At 37.8% G+C, this 14,827-nt stretch overlaps 1 protein-coding gene and 1 pseudogene across 1 annotated transcript; one reads left to right on the forward strand and one right to left on the reverse strand.

Annotated features, from left to right (window-relative positions):
- Positions 1-10,480: 10,480 nt before the first annotated feature.
- LOC120130881 lies at positions 10,481-11,471 on the forward strand. The gene is made up of 4 exons (XM_039148031.1): positions 10,481-10,668; positions 10,745-10,859; positions 10,949-11,272; positions 11,329-11,471. The coding sequence occupies exons 1-3, from the start codon at positions 10,502-10,504 to the stop codon at positions 11,240-11,242; spliced, it is 576 nt and encodes a 191-aa protein (XP_039003962.1). The 5' UTR covers positions 10,481-10,501; the 3' UTR covers positions 11,243-11,272; positions 11,329-11,471.
- A 1,072-nt stretch (positions 11,472-12,543) lies between these two features.
- Positions 12,544-14,410, reverse strand: LOC120130876 (annotated as a pseudogene).
- Positions 14,411-14,827: the final 417 nt, after the last annotated feature.

The following is a 14,827-nucleotide window of genomic DNA, read 5'->3' on the forward strand; positions in this document are numbered from 1 at the left end:
ACATATTTCTATTTGCGAGGAACTCTACATGACCAGATTATTTCCTAAGAAAACACATGAGCCAGAGATAGAACGACGATCATTGTTGTCACTTGCCCAATCGGCATCTGCAAAAGCCACAATGTTAGACGCGGTGTCGGAGGATCGGAACACCAACCCAAATTCCATTGTGCCTCTCAAGTATCGTAATATTCGTTTCACTGCAACCTAATAAAATTCACATGGCCGATGCATATATTGAGTAGCCTTGTGAACTCTGTAAGTTACGTCTGGTCGTGTATGAGTTTAATAAGGCTCTAACCATGCTTCTATATTCTTGAGCTTTATTTAACAGTTTCCCAGCATCCAAGGTCAATTTTGCGATACTTCCATTGGCGTTGGCACTGGCTTAACATTACTCATGTTGGTTCTATCAAGCAAATCTTGAACAAACTTGCGTTGGGTTAAAACCAATTGTTCTGTTGTACGATGAACCTCAATACCGAGGAAGTAGCTAAATTCCCTAAGATCTTTAAGGGAGAATTTGGAGCCATGTAGTTAAACAACATGCTCGATATGCTCCAAGGATGATCCTGTGACAATTATATCGTCCACATAGATGAGAATATAAGTCCAAATAACACCCTCATTTTTAATAAAAAAGAGGCATCTGGATAAGTGCTTTTGAAGCCGATATCAAGAAGAAATTGGTGCAGCTTTGAGTACCACATTCATGGTGCCTGGCGTAAGTCGTACAACGCCTTACGAAGCTGACATAAGTGGCGTTTCATCACTTGAGCACTGTTCAAACCCGAGAGGTTGTTTCACATATACCTCTTCAGTCAAGTCCCCATTGAGGAATGCATTATTTATGTCAACTTGTCAAAGACACCACCCATTCGACACAGCAAGTGAGAGAACAAAATTAATCGTAGCAGCCTTTACAACTAGACTAAAAGTATTTGAGAAATCAAAATCGGGTACTTGAGAAAATCCGCGAGCGACCAACCTCGCCTCATATTGATATACTGTTCCATCTGCATTCTATTTGACTTTAAAAAGCCATTTACAATCCACTGCTGATCGCCCAACGGGAAGAGGAACAAGTTGCCAAGTGTTATTTCGAATAAGGGCATTATACTCGGTTAACACGACCTCTTTCCATTGAGGATTAGCCAAAGCTTGATCGATGCAAGAAAGAAAAAGATTGTCACTACTCGGAGAAGCACAAGTGACAAGCGCCTTTGGCTTAAATATACCTCGCTTACTTCGTGTAACCATATGATGTTGATTATGATGAACAACATTTGCAGAATTAGGTTCAAGGGATGCCACATTATTTCCAACAGTAGGTTTCACGTGAGAACCTTCTATAGAATGTATTGTTTTAGCAGTATATTGTTGAGAAGAAGTAACGTGACTACCAACATGAGGTAAACCAGAGTTGATGGGCGTGCTTTGAGATTGATTAAGTGTGTCACCATGCATGAAAATATACGATACTAAAGGTATAGACGAGTAAGAATATGCTCCTGTCCTACATATAGCAGCAGTACCAGGCACAATAAATAGAGGCATATGAGGTATAGTGTACTCGTTCTTAGGTGGATCCTTTTTAGCAAACGGAAACACCCGTTCATTAAAAACAACATGTCGAGAGAAAAATACACGACTGAGAACAAAACTCCATTTTCCGAGAATGAAAAGGACTGGTATGAGGAAAACATTGGCAGCCAAATACTGGCAAGTGATCCAAGTTTGGCTTAGTTCCAAACAATTTCTCATAAGGAGAACAACCCTTTAAAACTCTTTTGGGTAACCTGTTGATTAAATGGACAGTCGTGGTAACTACAAACAACCAAAATCGCATAATCAACGATGCACGAGCCAACTAGGTAAGAGCCATCTCGACAATATGTCGATGCTTGCATTATGCAACCTCATTTTGCTGAGAAGTGTGAGGACATGTCACATGATGTTAGATTCCAGCTTGAAGAAGCAATGGTGAAAGACTCCGATATTCACCACCCCAATCGCTTTGAATTGCCTTGATTTCTCGGCCACACTGAACATGAACAAACTACTGAAACACTCAAAATGCTGACACTGCTTGATCATTGGTTTTGAGTAAATACAACCATGTATGTTGGGAGTTAGCATCAATAAATGAAACGTAGTACTTATAACCATTCAAAGGAATATGTGGTGGTCCCCAAAGATTAATATAAACCAAATCAAAAGGTTGAGCATAAACTGTACAAGAACACGAAAAGGTAAACAATGACTTTTTCCCATTTGACATGCAACGCAAACGCTCAGCGTTTTACTCAAATCTTTTGGAAATTGAACATTACAACACTTGCAAACTTGAAGTAAAATTTCATGTGCATTATGACCAAGACAATCACGCCAAGTTGTATAGTCCACAACAGATCCTGAAGCAACATGGACTTTTGGTATTCTACTTTTATCTACATGAAACTTGAAGCCAAACATATATAAACCACCACTTTATCTTCCTCGTAGTAAAATAACATCGGATTGCTCATCCCGAACCACACAATGGCAAGCGTGAAATTCAAAGAAGACTCAATTATCTCTAGCAAGCTTAATGACGGAAAGTAAATTCTTAGAAATAGCAGGAACATGAAGCACATTATTCAAGTTTAAAACACTAGATATGATAACAAGTGAGGCTTGTCCAACTTTAGAGATAGTCAAACTTTCCCCATTACCAACGAGAAGCTTACCTACTCCGTTGTAATCAACCTCATCTATAAGATCAGTAGCAGTAGTAGTTACATGATGAGTGGCACCGGAGTCACAAACCATTGACCCGATCCACCGTCTAAAGTAGAGATGAGGTATTAGGTGCACGAGCATGATGCACATTTGCATGAGATTGAGCATGATGAACGCAAGAACAACCAAATTGAACAGAATTAGCATTATAGGAACACATGTTTGCTGAAAGAGAATTACCTCCAGATCAGTGTTCATTCCTTCAAGTCGAAACACCAGTAAACGACTGATTGAATCAGTACCAACAATGATTCACGAGATATCCATTTTAGCCACACAATTGACATTGAACTCTATGTTGGTAAATAAACCGAATAACGAGTAATTTCCCTATAACCAGATTAGTGAAAATGCGAAATAAAAGCGGAAAAATAATACCTGAAATTGATAACGGAGTTCAGCCAATTTTGCTTACGTCTCCGGATTGCTGCATATGTTATACTAAGAGAGAAAATTTACAGGTGTTTACAAAACACTCACTACTCACAAGAAAGCTCTCTAGTATTGGGAAAAAGAAAATGATTTTGGGATAGTTTTGAAGCTAAATGAGCTAGGGTGTTTATAGTTGAAGCTTAAGGACTTAATCTTGTAAATACACTAAAGTCTAGGGATTAATTGTGATTATCCCATTATCATTTTTCAACAAACATCTACCAAACTTTGAAAAACTATTTTTCAAAGAAACATTTACCAAACTTGGAAAACCATTTTCAAAAAAAACATTTACCAAAATTTGAAAATCATTTTTTCAAAGTTGGTTGCTAAACTTTGAACTTAACAATATTTTCAACAATCTCCCACTTGAAGACTGATTTTGATCTGTCTTCACACCTCAATCAATGCAGTGGTATTTCTGGTCCTGTTATTCTAGCATGCCAACTGAAGTTGAACACAACTTCAATTTTTCAGTGGTCACCGTCTTTGTTAACATGTCTGTCGGATTTTGAGCTCCACTAATCTTTCCAAGCTTCAAAATCCCATCTTCCAGAAGAGACCGGATAAAATGATATCTTAATTGTATGTGCTTTGTCCTGGAATGAAAATACGGATTCTTTGCTAGATGAATAACACTTTGACTGTCACAATACAAGACATTGTTTTCTTGTTTCTTGTCTAACTCTTCCAAGAAACTTTGGAGCCAGACCATCTCCTTGCTGGCTTCTGTAACAGCGACATATTCTGCTTCAGTTATGGAGAGAGCAACTATCTTCTGTAGTTAAGAAACCCAACTCACTGCAGTACCTCCTAGAGTATAGACATACCATGTAGTGCTCATTCTGATGTCAACATTTCCGGCTAAGTCAACATCTACATAGCCTTTCAGTATCGTATCTCCACCTTTGAAACAAAGTGATTTATTTGTGGAACCTCGTAGATATCTGAGGATTCATTTGACAACTTCCCAGTGTACCTTGCCCGGATTATTCATGTACTTGCTAACAGCTCCCACTGCATGAGCAATATCTGGTCTAGTACAAACCATGTCATACATAGACTTTCAATTGCTGAGGCATACAGCACCTTCACCATGTGTGCACGTTCTTCCTCCGTCTTTGGTGACTGATCTTTGGAGAGTCTAAAATGAACTCCTAAAGTTGTACTTACTGGTTTAGCATCTTGCATGTTGAACCTGGAGAGTACTTTGTTGATGTACTCAGCCTGTGATAACATCAATGTCCCCGACTTTGTGTCTCTCTTGATCCTCATCCCAAGAATCTGCTTTGCAGCGCTCAGATCATTCATAGCAAACTGCTTCGACAATTCTTGCTTCAAGTTTATAATCTCTTGCATGTCTGAGCCTGCAACGAGCATGTCATCAACATACAACAATAAAATAATAAAGCTTTTCTCGAACCTCTTAATGTAGCAACAATGATCTACTTGGTATTTGGTAAAACCACTGCTACTCATGAAACTATCGAACTTCTTGTACCACTGTCTAGGAGCTTGTTTTAAACCATACAAGCTCTTCTTCAACCTGCATACCAGGTTTTTCTTGCCTACCTCTATGAAGCCTTCTGGCTGCCTCATATAGATTTCTTCCTCCAAATCACCATGAAGGAAAACTGTCTTTACATCTAACTGCTAAAGATGTAAATTCTATGCAGCTACAATTTTCAACACCAATCTGATTGTAGACAGTTTTACGACTAGAAAGAAAATTTCATTGTAGTCAATACATTCTTTTTGCTGAAAACCTTTGATAACCAATCTTGCTTTGTAGTGTTTACTCCCATCGTGCTCTTCTTTGATCCTGTAAATCCACTTGTTATGGAGCGCTTTCTTGCCTGGTGGTAATTCAACTAATTCCCACGTTTGATTTGACATAAGCGAGTTCATCTTATCTTTCATGGAAGACTCCCACTTGATCGAATCCTCCACTTGCATTGCTTCATCATAGCACTCTGGTTCACCATTGTTAGTCAGCAATAAGTAGTGCAAAGAAGGCGAATAACACTGGGTTGATTTAGGAATTCTGGAGAAGCGTCTTAGTTCTGGTGTGCCTGGTTCTTCTTGAACTGCTTCAGGACTGATCTGAACATCATTTTCAGAAATCTCCTCGAATTCAACAAATTTCTTTGTTTCAACTTCGATATTTGAGCTACTTGATTCTACAGTTGACCTGTCTTTGTACATTACATTCTCATTGAAAATGACATCTCTGCTTCTGATGATCTTCCGATTTTCATAGTCCCAAAATTGGTAACCGAACTCATCACCGCCATAACCAATAAATGCACATTTGTTGGACTTAGCATCAAATTTACTTCTTTCAGCAAAATCTATGTGTACATAAGAAATACAACCAAACACTCTTAAGTGTGAAAGATTTATTTCTTTCTTGCTCCAAACTTCCTTTGGTATTTTACCATCCAAAGGAACTAAGGGCCCACTGTTGATCAGGTAAGTTGCAGTGTTGATAGCTTCAGCATATAGAAATTTAGGCAATCCGGCATGTATCCTCATGCTTCTGGCACGTTCATTCAGAGTTTTACTCATGCGCTCTGCTACGTCATTCTTCTGCGGTGTCATGGAACTGTTGTCTCCATCTTGATCCCATTGTTTGCGCAGAAATCTCTGAATCTACGATTTTTGTACTCTCCTCCATTGTCAGACCTCAACCGCTTGACTTTCAGACTAGTCTCATTTTCCACCATGGCCTTCCATTTTCTGAAGGTATCAAAGACTTCTGATTTCTTCTTCAGAAAATAAACCCACACCTTCCTTGTAGAATCATCGATGAAGGTGACATAATATAATGAGCCTGCAAGAGAGTGAACTGGAGATGGTCCTCATACATCAGTATGAACCAACTCTAACTTTTTAGCCTTGGGTGTCTTACCAATCTTTGCAAAGCTGACTTTCTTTTATTTTCCAAATATGCAATCCTCGTATAGTCTGACATCTACATTATTTAGATCCGGCAGCTTCCCTTTTGACAAAAGTGTCTTCATCCCTTTCTCGCTCATATGGCCAAGCCTTTGGTGCCATAGGTTTGATTTTCCATCAGCATCTGCGGATACAATGATATTCTCTAAATTTGAGGTTACATAGAGAGTACCAGTCTTCTTACCACGAGCAATGACGAGTGCTCCTTTGGTAATCTTCCATTCACAACCTGAAAAGGTTGTGCTATATCCTTCTCCATCAAGTTGTCCAACAGAAATCAAATTTCTTTTGAGACCAGGAATATGTCTCACTCCTGTCATCTTCCAGGTGGTCTGGTTTGGCATCTTTAATCGGATGTCTCATTTTCTGACGATCTTCAAGGTTTCATTATTATCTAGATGAACCTTCCTAAAATCACCACTGACATAGTTCTCCATGATTTCTCGGCATGGGGTAGAGTGGAAAGATGCCCCTGAATCCAAGATCCATGATTCAATTGGACTGTTGACGCTTAGAATCATGGCATCACCTGTCTCCTCTGTCATGTTGACAGAATCCTGTGTGTCGGTATCTTTCTTCAGTGCTCGTCAATCTCTTTTAAAATGACCCTTCTTGCCACAATTATAACAGGTAAAATCTTTCTTTCCCATTCTGGATTTTCCCCGTCTGGATTTCGATCTGCCACGATTTGAATTTCTTTCTGAAGTTCTCCCTCTGGACTCCGTGTGCAAGGCTGAGGAGGTTGATGCTTCACCCGATTCTCTCTGTCGAATTTCTTCACGCAATACCATATCCCGTACATAGTCGAATTTTAATTTGTTGTTTCCTGACGAGCTGCTGATTGTTGTAACAGTAGTATTTCAACTGTCTGGTAGAGATGATAAGAGAATTAAAGCTCGAACTTCATCATCGAATTCAATTTCTACTGAACTCAACTGGGTTGTGATTGTGTTGAGTTCATTTAGGTGTTGAGCCACTGATGCCCCTTCCGTCATCCGTAAATTGAACAATCGCCTCATCAAATGAACTTTATTTGAGGTCGATGGCTTCTCATACATACTGGACTGCTGCAGATATTTTACTAAGAGAGAAAATTTACAGGTGTTTACAAAACACTCACTACTCACAAGAAAGCTCTCTAATATTGGGAGAAAGAAAATGATTTTGGGATGGTTTTGAAGCTAAATGAGGTAGGGTATTTATAGTTGAAGCTTAAGGACTTGATCTTGTAAATACCCTAAAGTCTAGGGATTAATTGTGATTATCTCATTATCATTTTTCAACAAACATCTACCAAACTTTGAAAAACTATTTTTCAAAGAAACATTTACAACTTTGAAAACCATTTTCAAAAAAACATTTACCAAACTTTGAAAATCATTTTTTCAAAGTTGGTTGCCAAACTTTGAACTTAACAATACTTTCAACACTCTAGTACGACCATGACCATGACTGCCCTAAGATTGACAATTGATCAACGCAGCAGCTTTGGGTGCAGGACGAGAGCCAACAGAAAGATTGGCGTGAGCACTAATGGCTAGGCTATCAAACTGTTCAAAGCTACGTTGTTGCAGCTCAACGTCAAGTAACACCGAAATGACACTGTCCAAGGTTACAACCTCTCGATTGGCTGTGATAACCGTTACTATAGAATGATACTCGATCGACTAACCACTCAAGATGGTGATGACACGCTAACATTCTGACACAGGACTCACACAAGAAGCAAGACTATCGCAGATCTCTTTAACCATAAAAATATAAGCCCTCATGCTTAGGTCACCTTTCTTAATAGTCTTCAGACGATAATAGAGATTCATAACGGAGGAGGTCAATTTACTTGCAAAGAATGAATTAACAGTCATCCAGATATCTGCAGCAATTTCGGTGCCAACAAACTGAGGCAAGAGATGAGGACTCACAGTGGAAAGCAACCAAGATGCTAAGGCACTGTCTTGGGCCTTGAAAACCTCAAACTCTTCATTCTCACACATTTGGCCAGAGTCAAGAACCACCATATACGGTGGTGTTTGAGCTTTACCAATTAAAAGCTTCTCCAAACGGTGACTTCGCACCGCCAACAAGATCTGTTGCTTCCATTGCAAAAAGTTGAGTTCATCGAGAATGTTGATCTTTTTATTAGTGAATGTCTTGGAGTACAGAGCAAACAGACCACCAGAGAACGCAACAACCTCACCGAACGAAGTCGAAGGAGCCATCGGAGACAGAAGAAAAAGGATACATAAAAACGAAAACGAGAAACCCAAGATATAGAGTTACTGATACCATGTCAAAAGTTTTACAAATACATAAAGATGAAACTATAAATTATAAAAAGTAGTATATTCTTCATTGATGATTTCACTGAATACAATGTAGATATATATATAAGCCTTTTAATACATCATAATAAACGTGAGAGGGATAAGAACTTTCACAATTAACTAGGACCTACTACCGTTTTGCCAGCTCACCACAACCATATTCTTTGTCGGCTCACAACTAATGCTTCAATAGGGTATTTCAATTAGGCTTTTAGTGTTGCTTGTTAAACTATCACACAACAGTTATTATCCATGAATGTCGATGTTTAGGGTTTTGGATTTAATCAAGTAAAACTTAAAATAATGCATAGGATTATTATGGTGATGTGAATTTGGTACATGAATATTTAGTGAAGATGTATGCATAAAATAAAGCAAAGAACATGTAATTACTGGAACAGATAGCCCTGAAAAGCTATGACAGAGACAGACAGTTGGTTTGATGTGTTTGGATATGTTAATCAAACCAATAAATAAATGACGTTTCTCCAAATTATTCTCTACTTTTATATTGTTATTATAAATTTATTGGATAAAGTATACAAATAGTCCCACGACTATATGATATTACTTTATTAAGTACCACAATTATTATAAGTTACAAAATTGTCGTTTGATTATAAAGTGTTGCTTTGTTGATTCACTCGATTATTAAAAGTTATAAAATGGTCACCTGACTATTCATTATGTTCCAAACTCATCATTTTTTTTATTAAAAAATGGAATGTATTTTGAGCTGAACATTAACATGTTGATTGTGATACGATAAAATATGATCCTATAATCTCAAATGACTATCATATCTCAATCATTATGTTGATGTCTAGTTTAAACAATAGCCAATTTTTTAACGAAAAATGTCGAGTTTAGAACATAGTAAATAGTCGAGTGACCATTGTTGTAACTTTTAATAGTCAAGAGACTTATTAAAGTAATATTTTATAGTCAAATGATCATTTTATAACTTTTAATAATAAAAAAACTTAATAAAGTAATACTCTAAAGTCAATGGATCATTTATGTACTTTGCTCAAGTTTATTATGGTTAAACATGATTAATTAGATTGTCATATGTTAATTTGTATAATTAAATAATGATTAAAAAGTGACATCATTATTTATTTTTAATAATATTATATTCAACATTAATAAATTAATTCGAATTGCTTTCAAGACTATATATCCTCGTAATTCTCTTATTTAATTAATAACTAAAATACATTCATATAAATGTAACTATTTAACTCGAAACTTTAAGAAATGATAATAATGTATATTACTACTCAGGTGGGTTGATTGATTCGAATTGTTACATTTAAATTAAATTAGTTTAAAACACATTCAACATTAATAAATTAATTCGAATTGTTTCTAAGATTATATATCTTCATAATCCTCTTAATTAATAACTAAAATACATTCATATAAATGCAGCTATTTAGCTCGAAACTTTAAGAAAGGACAATAATGTATATTACTAGTCAGGTGGGTTGATTGATTCGAATTGTTACATTTAAATTAAATTGGTTTAAAACACATTCATTGAAGGTGTTAAACGGGAAACAGCAAAGAAATTTCTCAGCTTTTTGGAACTTTATATTTTCCGCTTCCTGTCTATGGGATTCCTCGAAAGTCTGCTCCTTGATGTTTGTTTTGTTGTAGCCTTCAAAATCACCATTTTTGGGAGCAATTAAATCATAATAGAAGTGATTGCCATTGATCTTATCAGCTTCTTCAACATTGAGCTTAGGCAACAAGCTAAACCAGACAGCTTTGTTTTTTATGGCAACTTGATTTCCTGCAGATGAAAATGGTCAGTACAAAGAACCGTGTTCTAAAGCTGTAAGAGAATTTGCCAGGAAAGTTCCTCATAATTACTTGAACTTGAATTTCGAAAAATGGGAATGTCTCACTCTATAAAAAGAGCACAATGCAATAAACTAGTTCATGCAAACTGAGATAGTAGAGAAAGGAAAGAAGAAGAAGCAAATTGTAAGAGCGAGAACATGGACACTGTGCCAGTAAACAACTTTGAGGGCGCATTGCCACTTCTATCATTGAATCATGTCTCATTGTTGTGTAGATCAGTTTGGGATTCCATGCGGTTCTATGAAGAAATTCTGGGCTTTGTTCCCATCAAACGCCCTTCTTCTTTCAAGTTCAATGGAGCTTGGTAAGCTTACTGTTCCATCCATTCTTCAAAAAATGCAACAGAAAACTAAATCACTGATGTGTGGGATCATATGCAGGTTGTATAACTATGGCATTGGGATACACTTAATTGAGAATCCATCTATAGATGATTTCGACACTATCGTGGAACCACAGTCTATTAATCCAAAGGATAATCGCATATCCTTCCAGGTATAAAATATATGAATTCAAGTTGAATCTTTCAGAAACTAAGCCTGCATCTGCAGCACTAACAGTTTTCCGGTTTGTGATGATGGCAGTGTACCGATGTCGGCCTTGTCTTAAGGAGGCTGGAAGACATGGGAATGAAGTACGTCACAGCCGTGGTCGAAGATGAAGGGAACAAGGTTGAACAAGTGTTCTTCCACGATCCAGATGGTTACATGGTTGAGATCTGCAACTGCGAAAACATTCCAGTCATTCCTCTTTCTTCATGCTCATTCAATCCAAGGCTAAGCAGTTTCATCAAGTCTGCACAACCGCCTAAATGCGGATTCATGGAAAATGCGATGATGGAGAGCTTGAGCATGGAAATGCTGAACATTTCATTCTGAAATTGCACCAGAGAAAAGAAAATTGTGAACAACTTTCACTTTCTTTTTTCTGCCGTTATATGCTGCAATTGTTTTCACAGGTCTTACAATGGTCTGCTGTCTTTTTTTTTTTTATGAACAAAGTGTGTATTGCTTATATTAGTTGATAAGTTTGTGGGATTGGTTGTATTAAATTGAAAAAGAAATGGCTATCAAAAGGATGAAAGAAATGGAAATAAGGTTCTTGGCCTGGCTCTTTTGTCTCTCTCAATCTTCTCACCATCTTTCTTCAATTGATTCTAGTGTTCATGTAACTATAAGTTTTTTTTAGCTGTTAAATGGACCCCTCAAGTGGGATTTTGACATAGTTGCTTGATAGTCCAATTGTTTATGCCCCTCCTTTCTTCTTCAAAATTGAATATTTTATACGCTTACTCCTGTACCATAAAAATCCCCTGCTAGATTAATGATCACAACACCCTTACTTTGAACAGTTGATGGATTTGGCAGGTTCAATTGTATATCAGGCTGAGATGATAGAATGGAACAGTGATAAAAAAGGGTGTTGTGATCATTTATAAGTTTCTTGAGATCTAAACAGAGAATGATAGAATTTAAAAGAGAAAACAGTTAGTTACCACTAATTTTTACCTTAAAGAGTACTTGGCTTCTATTAACAAAAACTGTAAGATACTTTTTTTTTCTGGAAATTCTCCAAAAGTGCTAGTTCAGATGCTTGTTTTAGTTGCTGTAAGTTCTGTCGGTTTTGTCGACAGACATTTGCATTATTTTCAAGTTGAAATGAGAAATCACATTGAGGAATGATACATTCCTCAATGTGATAATAAGATTGAACCTCCAATGTTCTGTATTTGATGCAATTTTCTTGCATGTATGTGCACCTACATTACAAAAGTATGCTCAGGAATAGAAACAATACTGTCTATACATCAAACTGTTCTCTTAAGCTTGCAAAATTGATCCGTCGTGTCTGTTCGGCAGTGATGATGATAAGCAGCCTGGTCTCTCTTAGCAAGCTGGTCAACTTATCATCTCTTTCATTCTCCATGAACTAGAATAGTTGCTTAGTATAGTTTTCAGACAGCTTTCATTGCTCATACGGCCATACCAGAAACAGAAGAACGTAATTCACTGCAAAGCATTGATCTGTAACCTATCATTCTTTAGTAAATTTTGTTTTTGTTTTGCGGTCATATTTCGCGGTAAGATTAGTATTCCACATGCAAGATCATAGAGCTCAGATTGGTTTTAGTAATGCTTCAGCATAATTATTGAGAGGGAAAATATAGGGGAAATGAAAGATTTTATAACGATAGAATGATCAGCAGTCTGCTCTTTCAATTAAATTTTCGGTGCAAGGAAATTTATAAAGCTGTTGAAAGATACAATCAAGCTAATAGACATAACCCTTGACAAACATTCCTTTCTTGGCTTCCTCCGACTCTCCCTCGCCTGTGTACTTTCCTAGTTGAGCAAGAGAGTTCGCCTTTGCCCGGACGAGCAGCGCTTCCTGAGCAGCCTTCACATTCTCAGGTCTGCCTCCCCACGTCTTCAGGCAAGTATTTTGAAGGGCTCTTGCATATGAGAATGACACGTGCCATGGGTTTGGAGCTTGGTTCTTTGCATTCAAGTTCAAGGTGGCCTCAACCTCAGACTGCCCACCAGACAAAAACTGGCAAAAAAAAAAGCAACCAATTAACCATTAGCTGCTAAGTTTCTTCTAGGCATTTTAAAAAAACTTCCTTTTTATAGGCAATTACCATGATTTCGGGAACAGCCGGAGGGATTATTTGGCGAAGGAGGCTGAGTGTGTAATCAGCAACTTGTTGAGGAGTGGCCTTGTCCTAGCACTTCGCACCGGGAGTGACCATGCTTGGCTTGAGGAGGATACCTTCAAACATCACATTGTTCTGGGCAAGGTAGAAGAAAACCTCAGCCCATACCTTTTTAGCTACTTCGAAGGTCCTGCCGATTCCATGTTCACCATCGAGCAAGATCTCTGGCTCGACGATTGGAACCAATCCATTGTCCTGCATGACCAAACATCCAAAAAGATTACCTAATGCCAAAGAAATTGCAGTTGAGACTGCTGTGATAAAACTCGGTTGATTTTACCTGAGAGATGGCGGCATAGAGAGCAAGACCCCATGCTGCTTCCTTAACAGCAAGTTCAGATGGTCCATTGGGAATGCTTACCACGGTACGCCTATAAAAACAGAACGAATGGATTATGTATGGACATGATCCTTATATTACATGGTTGTATGGATAACACAAGGAAAATACTAACAGAAAACTGACAAATATACGAATGAAGGGCCAAAAGGATAAAATCTTACCATTTTGCAAAACGAGCTCCTTGTTGGTAGTATGCAGCCGAGCGTGGGGCGAGGCCATCAAGACCTTGGCACGATGACTCGTCGTTTGAGCCAGCCAGTGGAACAAGACCCTGCAGTAATCATATTATCAAGGGCTTAGTAACAGATACTTGATACAACTTAAAATCAAAAAACAGAGAAGAGGTGTTCCTCCACAAATGAGGCAACAGACTTACCTTGTCAACCTTGATACCCGGGACTATGTTCTGTTCAACAAGAACATCAACCATCTTCTTGCCATCGATTGTGGTTTGGTAGAGGGTTTCCTCAAAGAGAATGGCACCTGAGATGTACTGTCCAAGGCCAGTAGCTGAAACAAGCAACGTCCTATAGGCTTGGCGGTTAGCCTCCGTGTTCTCTAGCCCGATAGATGCCAAAGGTTTCCCGCAGGTAGCATTCGACTCATCCATGGCCAAAATTCCACGGCCTGGAGAGGCAATAGATTTCTACAAACATCCAACCATCAGCAAAATCATTGTTTCTTTCAGCAAATTGTCAGTTTATTGTACTTAAAAATCCTTGTATTAGCATGTTGTGGAAGAAATTAAAATTATATAACTTACTGCAGTCTTGACAAGCTCATCGGCATATGAACTAGCACGCACGGTTAGTCCAGACGGAGCAACGGGGTGGCACCGCACAATCGAAGCTGAAGGTTGGCGAAGGGTCTGACCCTTAACCCACTCAGACTTGTCTACAACAGGTGCAGTCTTGAGGAGAGATGCAGAGGCCATTCTTTGTATTTTCAATGCTTTCTCTTCTCTCTCAACTCGAGCTTTTTATACACCACGTTTAGGCTCCAATTCTCTATAAATTATAGTTCCTGGCACTTGCCAAGAGATATCTTGTTTGAGGCTGTTATACGTAGGCCAATCATCAACTGACACGAGGGATGCTTACTTGGCAACTTGGTATGGGAGAGGTGTGGCTCATTTGAGGTGGGATCTTGTAGAAATATCGTCTTGATCTAAATCGTGTCTTGCTATGGGAGAGGTGTGGCTGATGTGAGGCTGAATTTTCTTAAATCTTGTCCGTTTGTTTTTTTAATTGAATTTTTGCAAATATTTCTTTTTATTTCCAAACGTTGGATTGATGAAAAATAGATAGTTAATATAACTCTTTTCCAAGACAATTGAATTTTCTCTTCTTTTTTTTTAATGACTTATAGTCTGATTTTACGTACTTTTCATTTCAATGCATAAATATT

This window comes from Hibiscus syriacus, unplaced genomic scaffold (assembly GCF_006381635.1).
Source record: "Hibiscus syriacus cultivar Baekdansim isolate YM2019G1 unplaced genomic scaffold, ASM638163v2 tig00110548_pilon, whole genome shotgun sequence".
Taxonomy (NCBI): domain Eukaryota; kingdom Viridiplantae; phylum Streptophyta; class Magnoliopsida; order Malvales; family Malvaceae; genus Hibiscus; species Hibiscus syriacus.

Coding starts and splice junctions, on each gene's coding strand:
- LOC120130881 (XM_039148031.1), top strand. CDS start 10,502: ATGGACACTGTGCCAGTAAACAACTTTGAGGGCGCATTGCCACTTCTA. Junction 10,669..10,744: donor TTCAAGTTCAATGGAGCTTG/GTAAGCTTACTG, acceptor GATCATATGCAG/GTTGTATAACTATGGCATTG. Junction 10,860..10,948: donor ATAATCGCATATCCTTCCAG/GTATAAAATATA, acceptor TGATGATGGCAG/TGTACCGATGTCGGCCTTGT.